The following is a 14,292-nucleotide window of genomic DNA, read 5'->3' on the forward strand; positions in this document are numbered from 1 at the left end:
GACGGTACCACTTCCGTCCGCTCCTTTCCCTCCACATCCGCCTCTCCCATGATGGCGGCGAGCACCACGACGGAGGAGCCGCTTCGGCTGTCGGAGCTGCTGGAGTCCGGCTGGCGACTGCTGGAGGAGGTGGAGGATGGCAGCGCCGCGGAACCTTCGTCGGGAGCCCCCGCTGTGCAGCGGAAGGTGCAGCGCGGGATCGGCCTCCTGGAACGCGCCTCCAGCGCCGTCGCCGAGCTCCAGCTCTTCAGGTGCCGTAGAGCATGTGCAGAGGGCGCCACATGTATACCCCATGGGGGGGACGACTGTCCATGGCTCACAGTCTACCTCGGGATGGCAGCGCCTGCCCGATGACCTTTAGAAACCGGCAGTGCTTCAGTCCAATCTTCAGCTTGTGGCTCCAGAGGGACTCTGCATCTGCCCAGAGGCACCTTCAGCTCCTCACCGCCACAAGCTTTTGCTTGGGCTGGATCTCACCCATTCACAATAAAAGAGGGAGGATCCCACCCCCACCATGCATTCCCTGCTCAGATCCTGACAGTTCACAGGCAGCTTTTCCCACTTAGTTGAATTTGAAATTCCCACTGGACCAAATTCCCAATTTATGGAATAAAAGCAGTTTGATTTGGTTCTTCTGTTGCTTTCCCCTGTTTTTAAGACCTTCTCATAGCTCAGCAAATAGGGCATGAGACTCTTAGCGTTGGGCAAAAGATTCCTGCGTTGCCCTGGGTTGGACAAGATGACCCTCATGGTCCCTTCCAACTCTATAGTTTTATAATTCTAAGAGCCTGGCTGCTGGATCAGGCCAATCGCCCATCTAGTTCTGCATCTTATTCTCACAGTGGCCCACAGGGGCAAAACTAGGATTTATTTTGCCCAGGTCAAAGACCCAGTTTGGCACCTCCACGCATTTGTGTACACACACACAGAGGCTGGGAGCCTCAATGGCGCCCCTGTGTAGGCTTCACTGATGGCTACCTAAGCCATTGTGACTAGTAGCCATTCATAGCCCTCTCCTCTTCCATGAACCTGTCCTCTTGTAAAGCCATCTGTGTTCCCCTATGGTAGGGAACTCCACGAATTAGCTGTGTGCTGTCTGAAGAAGGACTTTGAAAAAATTGTCCATGCATTCTAGTGTTATGAGAGAGGGATGGAAACTGGTGGTGGACTCCCCTCCATTGGAGGTTTTTTCTGCAGAGCTTGGCCAGATTCTCTAGCTCTAATTTCAGCATTGCAGCGGGGCTGGACTAGATGACCCTTGGGGCATCTCTTCCAACTCTATGATTTTTACTCTGCTTTCTCCTTTCAGCCACAACGAAGAGCTGGAGGAGATCTCCTCAGCCGATCTGAAGTTCATGCTGGTCCCTGCTCTGTTGGCGGCCCTCGTCTTGAAGCAGGTCAACCCCAGCAAGCGCCTGGAGCATGTACAGAGGGCCCGTGCTGGCTTCATGGACTTCCTGAAGGTCTGCAAAGACTATGGGATTGGGCGCTTCCAACTCCCACGGGAGGTGGAGGTGGAGAGCGGGGATGAAAGTGAGTCCTCCGGTAGCAACATCAACTCCGTTCTGGGGACTGATCAGCAGACGGCTATCCTTGCCATGGCATCCAACAGGCAGGCGAAGATCGAAAGGTGAGTAGGGAGGCCTTCCTGGATTATGGGTGGCAAATGTCAGTTTCAAGTCAATTTGATTTTAAATGTTTTCAGTTACGGTGATACCTTTTTGGTAATATTTAAATTCTGGTATGTTTCAGAATAAACAATAATTAAATTAAGCCAGAAATAAAACAATAATTTCATTGGAAAAACTATAATTATAAAATAATGCAGTGGGTTGAATACCTAAACTTAAGACAGCAGTTTAGAAAACAGGCTCAAAGCAGCTGTTTTGTAAATTTAAAATAGACAGGAACATAAATGTTTTTCAAAGCCTTATCCCTTGAATCCTGGAAGACACCTCAGGGATCATCCGGTCCAGCCCCCAGCAAAGCAGAAATCCTCGACAAATGCCTATCCAACCTATCTTTAGAGTTAGAAGGGACCCCTGAGAGTCATCTAGGCCAACCCCTCCATGTTCTTTCCCCAAACAGATATAAGCAGAAGAAGGAGCTCGAGAACCAGTTGGCCACCCTGAAGCCCTTCATCGACGGTGGCCAGGCAGAGGAGGAGCAGATCCGGGAGTTCTACTTGCTCCAGATCAAGAAGTGGATTAGCACAAGCTTGGAGGAAATCGAGAGCATTGATCAGGAAGTCGCTATCCTCATTCGGCGGGATGCCTTGAAGCAGGTAGGGTGGTGGGACATGGGGAGGGGACCGCTCTCTCTGCCTTTGTGGGGCCTGAAAGCACTTCAGGCATTGCAGTGGGTTGAACTAGATGCCCCTTGGGATCTGTTCCTGCTCTTCAATTATATGGTTTTACAATGGGGAGAGAGCATCTGAGTGGTTGTGGTTGTGGTGGTTGCGATGTGACCCCTTACATGTGAAAAACAGGGGAGCCCTCTGTCAGAATACCACTCCCCACCCTGCAGAGGTGCTACAGAGGCCCTGGAGCAGCCTGGGCTCCCCAGATGTCCTTTGACCACACCCATGAAGACATAAGAGGAGCCTTGCTGGATCAGGTCAGGGGCCCATCTTGCTCAGCATCCCATCACAGCGGCCACCCAGATGTCTGCTATGGGAAGCCTGCAAGCAAGACCCATGCACAACAGAAGATAAAAAGAACCTTCTGGATCAGGCCAATGGCCCATCTAGTCCAGCCTCCTCTTCTCACATGGGCCTCCTCTTCTCACATGGAACTCAGCCAGGTACCCCAAAGGGAACCCATGCAAACGGTCTCAGAGCAGAAGAGTAGCACTGCAGCCTCTGAATGTGGAGGCAGGGCAGAGCCATTGTAGCTCTTAGCCATCGACAGCCCTCTCCTCTGTAAATTTCCCTAATCCTGTTCTAAAGATTGGTGGCCATCGCTGCTGTCAGAGCTGCTTGAAGATCCTAGCTCACAGAGGATCACGCTAGCCAGCGGTCATTAAGTAAAAGTCTTTATTGAATTACAGTTTCCATTCTCACGCTGCTGCGCGCAACTCTACGCCTAGTAGCTAGGTCGGCGAAGCTCCGTCTGAGTCTCCGCCCTGTGTGCACCAACTTAATATCCTAGCCTTGCTCCACCTTTTCCTCCTGACTGTCCTCCTCTGGGTCCCTCTACCCCCCGGGGCTTCTTCCTTCCGGGATTCTTCTGACGCTGACCCAGACCCTCCTGCCTCCTTGCGCCGGGCTTTAGGACCTGGCTCTCTTTCGGGGCTGCTTACTGCGCCGCCTTCCTCTGCATTTGAACTTGGCGCGCGCGCCCAACCTTCCACTTTCCTCTCAACCGTTTCTTCGCTCCCCAATGGAGGTGTGGCCATCCCCGACTCATGTCCTCCCTCCTGTGGAGGTGTGGCCACTCCTGACTCATGTCCTCCCTCCTGTGGTGAGCTGCCAGCGCTTCCCCCCTGGCTCCCTTCCTCTTCCCTGCTTCCTGGCGGTGACGCTGGTCCCGATTTCCAGCTGCTCCCCCCTGAGTCCTCTCTGGCTCTGTCTTCCTGGGGTGCCCCCCTAGACTCCCCCCTTGCCCTCGCCACTGGTGCTCCTTTCTGTGAATCCTCTGATTCACTGGAAAGACTAGGAGATCTCGGGTCGTCGTCGTCACTCATCTTTTCTTCTGCCCCCTCCCCTTCGCTCTCTGTTTCCTCCCTTGCCCGTGCTTCTGCTCCTAAACCCCTGACATCCATCCCCCCCTCGAAGCCCCCCATTCCCCCCTCCCCTCCTTCCGGTGCTGGAGCTGGGGGCTGCTGTTGCAAAGGGACGAACGTCGGGTATCGGTCGCTTCCCGTGGCAGGCCTCCATCTGAAGTCTCCCGGGTCTTCCTCCCCGCTCTCGTCGACGACAGTCACCTCCGCTTCCATCTCTGTGCCGCCGTGCTCGAAACCAGGGTCGTCCCCGAAAACGTCCATGTCCGTCTCTCCCTCACTTCCTCCTGTCGGTGTTGCTCGTCCTGGGCCTTCCAGCCACCGTCTGCGCCACTGCTCCTCTGGCCTATCGTCCCACCAATACGAGGGTTCTGATGCAGATCCCGAGGGTGACCCCTCCGGGGAACGGACGTCTTGTGTCGGGTCCTCGTCCGAGTCGAACCCCCGGAAAGTGCTGGCCGAAAGTGTGGGCGTGAAAAGCCAGTCGTCAAAATATTCTGCTGGCATAGGTCTATGGGGAAAGAGGGCATGAAACTCGTCTTTGAGGAGAGGTTCGTCCAAGGCGTAGCCCGGCACCCAGCTGTTCGCACTGGCCGGGGTGCCCTCCTTGGCGAGAAAGTATTCTACCCCCTCTTCCCCCCATCTGGAGTCCAAAATCTCAGTGACTTCGTTGATGCGCTCCTTCTGTGCCACTTCCGCGTGCCCTGTTCTGTCTCTGACCGGACTCGGCGCTGTTCCGGGTTCCTGGAACCTGTGCGGTGCCTTGTAGGGAGTGAGCACCGATCTGTGGAATACCGGATGCATTCTGGAACCCTCCGGAAGTGCCAGTCTGAAAGCTACCGGGTTGACCTGCTCTTCGACTTGGTAGGGCCCCAGTTGCTTATGCCCTAGTTTCTTCTTGGCCAACGACCTGGCCGGCACTGCGTGGGCTGCTAACCAAACCCAGTCTCCCACGTGGAGCTCTTCTCCAACCCTTCTGTGCTTGTCTGCTTGTACCTTGTATGCGTGCTTGGCCAGCTCCAGGTGGCGCCTCAGCTGATCGTGGACCTCCTGCAGCTCCGACGCGAACGCATCTGCTGTCTGCGGCTCCCCCTCCCCCATTCTTTCCAGTCCCGGGAAGGTTCTGGGGTGCCTCCCGTTGTTGGCGAAGAACGGCGTGACCCCCGTGGACACGTGCTTCGTGTTGTTGTAGGCGAACTCGGCAAGCGGTAGGTAATCCACCCACGTCGCAGGCTGTTGATTTGCATAACATCTCAGGTACTGCTGCATGATGGCATTGACCCGCTCCGCTTGCCCGTTGGTCTGCGGGTGTCTCGCCGACGCCAGGTTGATCTTGACGTTCAGGAAGCCCATCAGCTTCTGCCAGAAATTCGAGATGAACTGCCGCCCCCGGTCGGACAGAATAGACCGTGGCAGACCATGAACCTTGAACACGTGGTCTATGAACAGTTTGGCGGTTTGCTCCGCCGTGGCCACCTTCGCACACGGAATGAAATGCGCCATCTTGGAAAACAGGTCCACCACCACCAGCACTGCCGTCTTGCCCCTTGAGCTGGGCAGATCCGTGACAAAGTCCAGAGCCACCCTTTCCCAAGGTTCGACCGGAGTTTGCAGCGGTTCCAACAGTCCGGCCGGCGGTTTGTGCACTGGTTTGGCCCTCTGGCAGGTGTCGCACCTCGCCACGTAGTCTGCGACCTCCCCCTCATTCCAGGCCACCAGAAATCCCTGGCTACTAATTCCACCGTCTTCTCCTTGCCAAAGTGCCCGGCCGTGGGCGCGTCGTGCAGCTGCTGCAGCACCTTGGCTCGAAGTTCGTCTCCCGGCACGTAGATGGCCCCTTTTCGGATGAGCAATCCATCTCGTAGCCGGAAACCGTCGGCCGCTGCCTTGCCCCTTTGCACCTCTGCCATCTTTGCTTGTGCGAAGGAGTCCTCCTGCAACGCACATCGCACCGCCTCTAGGTCCACGGTCGCCGCGGCGCACGCCCACACTGCTGGTGCGAAGATGTGCATGGCGGCCGCTGGCGTTGCGTCCTCCAGATACTGTGGCTTACGGGAGAGAGCGTCTGCCATGATGTTGGTGTCCCCCGGGACATACTCTATTCGGAAGTCGAAGTTTGCAAAGAACTCAGCCCAACGTATCTGCCTCTGGTTCAGGAACTGTGCCGTGCGCCAGTGCTCTAGATTCTTGTGGTCCGTGCAAACCTGCACCGTGTGCTTGGCGCCGATCAGAAAGTGCCTCCACGCCTTGAACGCTGCGTGAATGGCCAGCAACTCCCTGTCCCAGATGGTGTAGTTCTGTTCGGACTTGCTGAGCTTCCTGGAGTAAAACGCTCCCGGTCGCCACACCCCCTGCGGGTCTTTCTGCAACAGGACCGCCCCCACGGCTCTGTCCGAGGCGTCTGTCTCCACCCTCATCGGCTTGCTGGGGTTGACATGAAGCAGCTGCTCTTCCGACGCGAAGAGACGCTTGAGTGCCTGAAAGGACTGCTCCGCCTGCGCTGTCCAAACGAACTTCTTCTTCTTGGAGCTAAGCGTGTCAGTGATGGCCGCTGTCTGCATCGCGAAGCCCTTGATAAACTTGCGATAGAAGTTCGCAAAGCCGACAAACCGTTGGACCTCCTTCCGGTTGCGCGGACTCTCCCAATCCAACACCGCTCGAACCTTGGCGCTGTCCATGGCGAGCCCCTTGTCAGACAGCTTGTAGCCCAGAAAATCCACCTCCGGCACGTCAAATTGGCACTTCTCCAGCTTGGCGTAGAGCCTATGTTGCTTTAGCCTGCTCAGCACTTCCTTGACGTGTCCGTCATGCTCCTGCTGCGACTCCGAAAAGATCAGGATGTCATCTAAGAAACAGACGCACGTCTTGTAGAGAAGTCCCGCCAACACGTGATGCATAAACGCTTGAAAAACGTGGGAGCCATTTTGCAATCCAAAAGGCATAACTCTATATTCGTAGGTCCCCAGTGGCGTGAACATGGCTGTCTTCCACTCATCTCCTTCCCGCATGCGAATGAGGTTGTACGCCCCCCGCAGGTCCAACTTGGTGAACACTCTGCCCTTCCGTACCTTTGCGAGGAGGTCGTCAATACGGGGCATGGGGAAGTCCGATGGCCTAGTCAGACTGTTCAAAATCCTGTAATCCACTACCAGTCTTTTCTGGGGCGTGTCCCGCTTCTTAACAAAGAATACGGGACTGCCCCCCACTGCCCTGGACTCCCGGATGAAGCCGCGTTGCAAATTATGGTCAATGAACTCTTTGAGTTCCTGCAGTTCGTCCTCTGACATGGAATACAGTTTCCCTTTAGGCAGCGCCGCCCCCGGCAGCAGGTCAATTTTGCAGTCATATGGTCTGTGAGGGGGTAGCCTGTCTGCCTCCTTCTCGCAGAAAACTTCCAAAAATTCAGCGTACTTGTGTGGAATCGCTTGCAGCGTGCCTAGCAGCAGCTGTGACTCCTCTTCCTCTCCTTCCTGCCTGGGCACGATGCAGTGTTCAGCACAAAAGGAAGAGCCGAAGGTCAGCTGCCTCTGGTACCAAGCCATCGCTGGGCTGTGCTTGTCCAGCCAACTCATGCCCAATACAATGGGCGTGTCAGATAGTCGAGTGACGTTGAAGCTGATGATTTCTCTGTGATTCCCAAGTCGCATCACCATTGGTGGCGTCTGCTTCACCACTTGCCCCCCGAGCAGCTCCCTGCCATCCACCGTGACAACCTGCAGGGGCAGTGTGGCCGGCAGCAACTGCACAGCGTGCCTGTCGACAAAGTCCTGCCCTATAAAGTCCGCATTGCTGCCTGAGTCAATGGTGATTGGCACGTCCATGGTGATTCCATTGGGCAGTTGGAGAGACGCTGTGAGCCTCACTACTGGTTTGGGCGGGAGGGGGTTCACGGGCTGTAAAATCGCTGGGGACTGCGTCACTAACACGTCTGGCTGGGCCCCAGTGCCTCTTCCTCCAGCCAGACAGCCTCGTTTCCCTGCTGTGGTCCTCCTTGCTGTGTTGCTGCAGTCACCATTGCTGAGGCTGCAGTGAGCTTGTGGGGCCTCTGGGGACACTCTTTCGCCATATGCCCTGGCTCCTCACAGACGTAACACTTCCTGTTCCCTCTAGGAGGCTTCGCTTTCACCGCTGCTGGTGCTAGGGCTCTGGTTGCTGACTGAGCCCTTGCACCTCCCACCTCCATAGGTTCGGCTCCTCCTCCTGGCGGAGACGTGGATTGCGCCCGCGCTGCTTCCCTGGGAAAGAAGGAGGGGCCCCCGGCTGGTTCGCGCCCTCCACGCCCTTCGTCCCTGTTCCACGGACGTCCTTCCAGCCTCACCCCCACTGCCAGTGCCCTCTGAACGACCTCCTGGGTGGTTCGGGGTCTCTCCCCCCTGGCGATCTCATCTTTAATCGAGTTATGCAGCCCCTCCCAAAAGAGGTCTCTTACAGGAGCCGAATCTCTGTCCCATTCCAGGGCACTGACCAAGGCGAAAAAGCGGGCATGGTACTGCCTGACGCTGGCCCTCCCTTGTCTCAGCCCATGCACCTCCTTCCGTGCAAGATCCACGTCAATACTTGATAAAAAACACCCATCCATTGCTTTAATAAAGGCATCTGCATTCTGTAGCGCCGGATCCTTATCTCTCCATAAATTGCGTAGCCATGCTCTCGCATCCCCATGCAGATGGGACATGATGAACCCCACTCTCTCTTGTTCATCTCTAAAGTCTTTATGCAGCAGTTGCAGTGCGCACAGTACGTCGGCTCTAAAGTTGGGATACTGTTGCAGGTTCCCATCGAAGTGAGAGACCAGCCCGCCTGTCCGTCTCGCCAACCCAATGCCCTCCTGCCGGGGTGTCTGCTTTGTCAGCACGTCTAACCTGACCTGGAGATCCCTGCAGGCTGCGGCTGCTTCCTCCTCCCTCTTCCTGGATGCTAGAGCCTCGGCGTTCAGTTGTGCCACCGCGTTTCTGAGTTCCTCTATCTGCTGCTCAGCCGTCATGTCGTCTGCCGTTCGTGAGCTTGCTAGTAGGCACCTGTGTCTCTCCCCTCCTCGAGGCTGTAGATGCCCACAAGTGGAGACGGAGCTTACTGTCAGAGCTGCTTGAAGATCCTAGCTCACAGAGGATCACGCTAGCCAGCGGTCATTAAGTAAAAGTCTTTATTGAATTACAGTTTCCATTCTCACGCTGCTGCGCGCAACTCTACGCCTAGTAGCTAGGTCGGCGAAGCTCCGTCTGAGTCTCCGCCCTGTGTGCACCAACTTAATATCCTAGCCTTGCTCCACCTTTTCCTCCTGACTGTCCTCCTCTGGGTCCCTCTACCCCCCGGGGCTTCTTCCTTCCGGGATTCTTCTGACGCTGACCCAGACCCTCCTGCCTCCTTGCGCCGGGCTTTAGGACCTGGCTCTCTTTCGGGGCTGCTTACTGCGCCGCCTTCCTCTGCATTTGAACTTGGCGCGCGCGCCCAACCTTCCACTTTCCTCTCAACCGTTTCTTCGCTCCCCAATGGAGGTGTGGCCATCCCCGACTCATGTCCTCCCTCCTGTGGAGGTGTGGCCACTCCTGACTCATGTCCTCCCTCCTGTGGTGAGCTGCCAGCGCTTCCCCCCTGGCTCCCTTCCTCTTCCCTGCTTCCTGGCGGTGACGCTGGTCCCGATTTCCAGCTGCTCCCCCCTGAGTCCTCTCTGGCTCTGTCTTCCTGGGGTGCCCCCCTAGACTCCCCCCTTGCCCTCGCCACTGGTGCTCCTTTCTGTGAATCCTCTGATTCACTGGAAAGACTAGGAGATCTCGGGTCGTCGTCGTCACTCATCTTTTCTTCTGCCCCCTCCCCTTCGCTCTCTGTTTCCTCCCTTGCCCGTGCTTCTGCTCCTAAACCCCTGACAGCTGCCTCCTATGGAAGCGAGTTCCACAGTTTAACTTTGCGCTGAATACCAGTTGCTGGAAGCTGCAGGAGGGGAGAGTGCTGTAATGCTTGTGTCCTGCTTGCGGGCTTCCCTTTGGCACCTGGTTGGCTGGGTGAGATGGCCAGCTCCTCTTACAGGGCCCTGTATACAGAACAGCCCCCTCTTCCAGATCCGGCCCGGGGCAGGGCAGATAGTTGAATGTTGCAGCTTTGATAAATTGTATGTAGGAAAATAGGAAGCTGCCTTATATTGAGTCAGACCCTTGCTCCATTCAGCTCAGTACCACCAACACTGACTGGCAGCAGTGGCTTCCAGCCCTACCTGCAGATGGCATTGGGACTGAACCCAGGACCTTTTCTTGCAAGGCAAATTCTCCACCACTGACCTATGGTCCTTCCCCACGTGGGAGAATCTGATGTGACCTGTGGGCAGCAGAATCCGTCACCTGTCACTGAATGGGTGTCATGGGGTGGGGCCCTTCAGTTGGCTGTGGAGGGTAGAATGTGTCTTTTGGATTGTGTGCTGAAATATGTTTTTTATCCTCTCTAGGGTACAGCGACACAGCCTCCACGCCCGCTTGGGCCTCCGTTGAAGCCCTTCATCCTGACCCGGGATACTACCCAGGCAAAGTATGGGTGCTCTGCTCTTTTCAGGGGGGGCTTTCAGGGGGGCTGGCTCCTTCCAGGTGTGTGATGCTGGTTACGATTCCTGCACCGCAGGGGGTTGGACGAGATGACACTTGGGGCCCCCTCCAGCTCTACGATTCTATGATTCTGCAGAGGTGGGGAACCTATGAGGATGGTCCGTTCTCAGAGGCTGATGGACCCAATGGGTTTCCAGATGGCTCTGGGGGATTTTTCCAGCTAACCTCTAGGTTAGATTGATGCAGTGCGTTCTACATAGGGCTGCCTCTGAAGACAGTTCAGAAACCTCAGCTGGTGCAGAACTTGGCAGCCAGGTTGCTCACCAGGGCAAGATGGTTTGAGCATAATGCACTGATCCTGGCCTGACTGCATTGGCTGCCCATTAGCTTCCGGGCCCAATTCAAAGTGCTGGTTTTGATTTATAAAGCCTTAAATGCCTTGGGACCACAGTACTTCAAGGACCACCTCTCTCCATAGGAACCCACTTGCACCCACCAGTCACCATCTGAGGCCCTTCTTTGTGTGCCTCAGGTGGCAACATGAAAACAGGCCTTTTCTACAGTGGCTCCCCATTTGTGGAGGTTTGCCTGGTGTCTTCATTATACACCTTTAAGTGCTAGGCGACATTCAATGCCCTTTTAAATGTGTTGTTGTGGTAGAGGGATTGGTTTGCTTTTGTTATTGTTTTAATTACCATATTTTTCGCTCTATAACATGCACCAGACCATAACACGCATAGTTTTTAGAGGAGGAAAACAAGAAAAAAAAATATTCTAAACGAAATAGTGGATATATGATTTTTGTGGTTCATGCTGTGGCCACAGACATGTGATTTGACAGTGAGTTTGGAGTAGCCCAATGCAAAAATCCTGAGGATCCATGTGGATCCATGCTTTGTAACCACGGAGGAGGGAAGGAAGGGGAACCATGGATCCTCTGCTCACGACTGCAGCAGATCCCCCCCACCACCACCCGCAGGTATTCGCTCCATAACACACACAGACATTTCCCCTTACTTTCTAGGAGGGAAAAAGTGAGTGTTATGGTGCAAAAAATACGGTATGTATTTTGTGTTTGTTTATATTGTAATTTTATGTATGTTGGTATTGTGAACCACTCTCCACTCTACAGATGAAGGGCGGTATATAAATTTTAATAATAATAAACATAATAATAAACAACTGGTTCTATGAATAATGGTGATGATATTGGCAATAACAAAAACTACCACAATCTTCCTTCACTGAATATTTTTAAGTGAAACTTGGATGACTGCCTTTCATGTATTCTTGAACTGTGATTCATGCATTGACTCTCAGGGACACCTTCCAACTCTCCAGTTCTGTGATTCTGTAAGTGACAAATATGTATCCAGGAATACCCTGTAGCTCTACACTTGTTCCTTCAGAGGTAGGGCAGTCCCATCCTAGACCTGTCTCCCAAACATGAGAACCCCTCAGCCAAAGACACTCCCATCTTGCTAGGACTAGAGCACAGCTCTGCTCCACCACTGTGCTGAATGATTAAATGATAAAAACGTTCATTCCTTTCTTATAGGGTGTTTGGCGCTGGCTACCCAAGCCTGGCGACGATGACAGTGGATGACTGGTATGAGCAGCATCGAAAGCAGGGAGCCCTTCCTGATCAGGGCATATCACAAGCGGCCTCAGGTATTTATTTGGTGCAGGGGTGTGGGGGAAGGATTCCTCTTGTAATGGTGAGAGACTAGGGCCCAGGAGAGACAGGGTTCAAATCCCCACTTGACTTTGAAGCTCCCTGGGTGTGACCGTGAGGACCAGCCACTGCCTCTCAGTATCACCTACCTCGCAGGGTTGTTGTGGGGATGAAATGCAGATGGAGAGAGAACTGTGTATGCCACCTTGAGATCCTGGAAGAACAGAGGTGGGACAGAAATGCAATAAATAAGTTGTGTCTATGAGCAGCATAGACTGGAAATCCCCCACTCTGAATAGCTTTGTTTTATTTGTTTAGTGATTGATTGATTTGATTTGATAAAAATACAAGATAAAAGCACATATAAATAGTTAGAACAGAAACAACAAAACAATGCCCCCCTTCCCACAAACACATTTAAAAGGCTAAAGAATATTAATTAGCCAAAGCCCTGATTAATGTCTCCCCCGCAATGTCTCTCCACTGCCTTCCAGCAGCAGCAGATAACAATAGGCTGAGGATTTAGAATAGTAGAATTGGAAGGAACTCCATGGGGTCCTCTAGTCCAACCCCCTGCGATGCAGGAAAGAGTCCCTGCGCACCCACCCTCTGTTTAAAATCGTACAGTGTAAGAGAACTATATTACCCGGAAGGGCAATATAGCCCAACACCCTGCAATGCAGGAATCATAGTGCATTCAGAGTTTTTCTCCCTACTGTGCTCTCAGTCTGGTTTCCCCCTTTTTCGGTCCTGTAGCAGCTGCAGAAAAGCAGGAAGAAGAGAATAAAGCGGAGGAGAAGGATGACGATGAAGCTTTGCGCAAAGCCCGGGAATGGGATGAGTGGAAGGAACTTCACCCCAGGGGCTACGGCAACCGCAAGAACATGGGCTGACCAAGTGCCTCCTCGAGAGGAGGAGCCTGTGACTCGGGCGCCCTCCCCAAGAACCAGAGGATTGATCCCCCCACCCTGGGGACCCCTCTTTCTCCAGAGGAGAAGGTTTTCAAAAAGAGAAGGGGTTTTTTTGTTGGGGGGCTTGTGTCAGGTTCCCCTGGCCAGGAATCTGGAAGTAGTGAAAGCATCTTGCCCCAGATGGACGATCCCTGTGGAGAAGTTGGTTATCCCTGTTTCCTAAAGGAGTCCTCAGCAAGCTGAGTGGATAAGCCTTATGGAGTTAACTCGTAGTTGCTGTAACTTATTCTTTCTGTATTTAAATAAAGTAACATGAAATGCCTTCCTCAGTTTATCACTTAAGCGGTGTAGGGAGAGGTTTTCTTGAAGTGAATCAAACAAACAAACAAACAGATACAATAAAAATAAGAGAAAGGCAAAAGAGCAGAATGGTATATATAGGAGAGACTTAATTGCAGGAGGTTGGACTAGATGGCTTTTGGGGATACCTACCAATTGATTCTGTAACCAGTTAAAGAGTGTTGAAGTTCACACAGTTCTCTTGCCTGGTTGCTGGAAGGAGGATTCAGATTAATTGTTCCTAATCTCCAAGAGACCCCATTGAGCTTTGGGCATACAGCTGTTGTTTAGTCAGAAAGCTCCAGCCCTCTGGTGTTTGATAAGAACATGAGAATATTAGAAGAACCTGCAGGATCAGGTAAGGAGATTACAGATGCACTGAGATTTAGGAAGGGCATATATAAGAAATGGAAGAATGAGGAACTCATGAAGAGTAGCCAAGAGTAGTTTCAGGTAGAGAGTCAGGCAGGGCAAAGCTCAGGATGAACTCAGGCTTACAAGAGAGGTTAAAAATAATAAAAGTTTCTTTGGCTATGTTTGAAATGAGGAAGAACAAGTAAGTAATAGGTCATCTATGTGGAGAAGGTGGCGAAATGCTCCTGGATGACAGAGAAGGTGGAACTGCACAATCCCTGCTTTGCCTCTGCTTTTCTCCAAAAGGAAAGCAATGCCCAACCTGGTGATAACAATACATGATGTAAGGAGGGAGCTGTAGCCCAAGATGGGGAAAGAGGTGATAAGGAAACACCTAACCACTTTAAATGTATTCAAATCTCCAGGGCCTGATGAGTTAGCGGGTACTAAAGGAGCTTGCAGATGTAATCGCAGAGCCTTTGTCTATAACCGAGAATTCTTGGAGAACAGGTGAGGTCCCTGCAAACCAGAGGCGGGCAAATGTCCCCTTTTTCAAAAAGGGGCGGGGAGAAGAAGAACCAAGTAACTACTGACTGGTGAGCTTGACATTGATACCAGGAAAGGTCCTAGAACAGATAATTAAAACAAGCAGTCTGTGAAAAGGAAGCTGTGATTCCTAAGACCCAGCATGGGTTTCTCAGAAACAAGTCATGACAGACAAATCTCATTTGTTTTGATAAGAGTTACAAGCTTGGTGTGGGCG

General features: G+C 53.1%; 2 protein-coding genes across 2 annotated transcripts in view; both read left to right on the forward strand.

Annotated features, from left to right (window-relative positions):
• The first annotated feature begins 18 nt into the window (after nucleotides 1-18).
• Nucleotides 19-13,158, forward strand: IGBP1 (immunoglobulin binding protein 1). Its single transcript, XM_083485308.1, has 6 exons — nucleotides 19-251; nucleotides 1,310-1,630; nucleotides 2,089-2,284; nucleotides 10,157-10,236; nucleotides 11,809-11,921; nucleotides 12,682-13,158. The coding sequence occupies exons 1-6, from the start codon at nucleotides 49-51 to the stop codon at nucleotides 12,816-12,818; spliced, it is 1,050 nt and encodes a 349-aa protein (XP_083341434.1). The 5' UTR covers nucleotides 19-48; the 3' UTR covers nucleotides 12,819-13,158.
• A 382-nt stretch (nucleotides 13,159-13,540) lies between these two features.
• ARR3 (arrestin 3) overlaps nucleotides 13,541-14,292 on the forward strand; it is a gene marked incomplete at its 3' end in the record, with an annotated part of 28,061 nt that continues 27,309 nt past the window's right edge. The window contains exon 1 of the mRNA XM_083485275.1: nucleotides 13,541-14,039. Coding sequence (XP_083341401.1) covers nucleotides 13,897-14,039 — 143 coding nt within the window. The 5' untranslated portion in view covers nucleotides 13,541-13,896. The remainder of the gene's footprint in view (nucleotides 14,040-14,292) is intronic.

The sequence above is a fragment of the Podarcis liolepis genome (assembly GCF_965112155.1).
Source record: "Podarcis liolepis genome assembly, chromosome: Z".
Lineage (NCBI taxonomy): Eukaryota > Metazoa > Chordata > Lepidosauria > Squamata > Lacertidae > Podarcis > Podarcis liolepis.

Coding starts and splice junctions, on each gene's coding strand:
- IGBP1 (XM_083485308.1), top strand. CDS start 49: ATGATGGCGGCGAGCACCACGACGGAGGAGCCGCTTCGGCTGTCGGAG. Junction 1,631..2,088: donor AGGCAGGCGAAGATCGAAAG/GTGAGTAGGGAG, acceptor TTCCCCAAACAG/ATATAAGCAGAAGAAGGAGC. Junction 11,922..12,681: donor CATATCACAAGCGGCCTCAG/GTATTTATTTGG, acceptor TCGGTCCTGTAG/CAGCTGCAGAAAAGCAGGAA.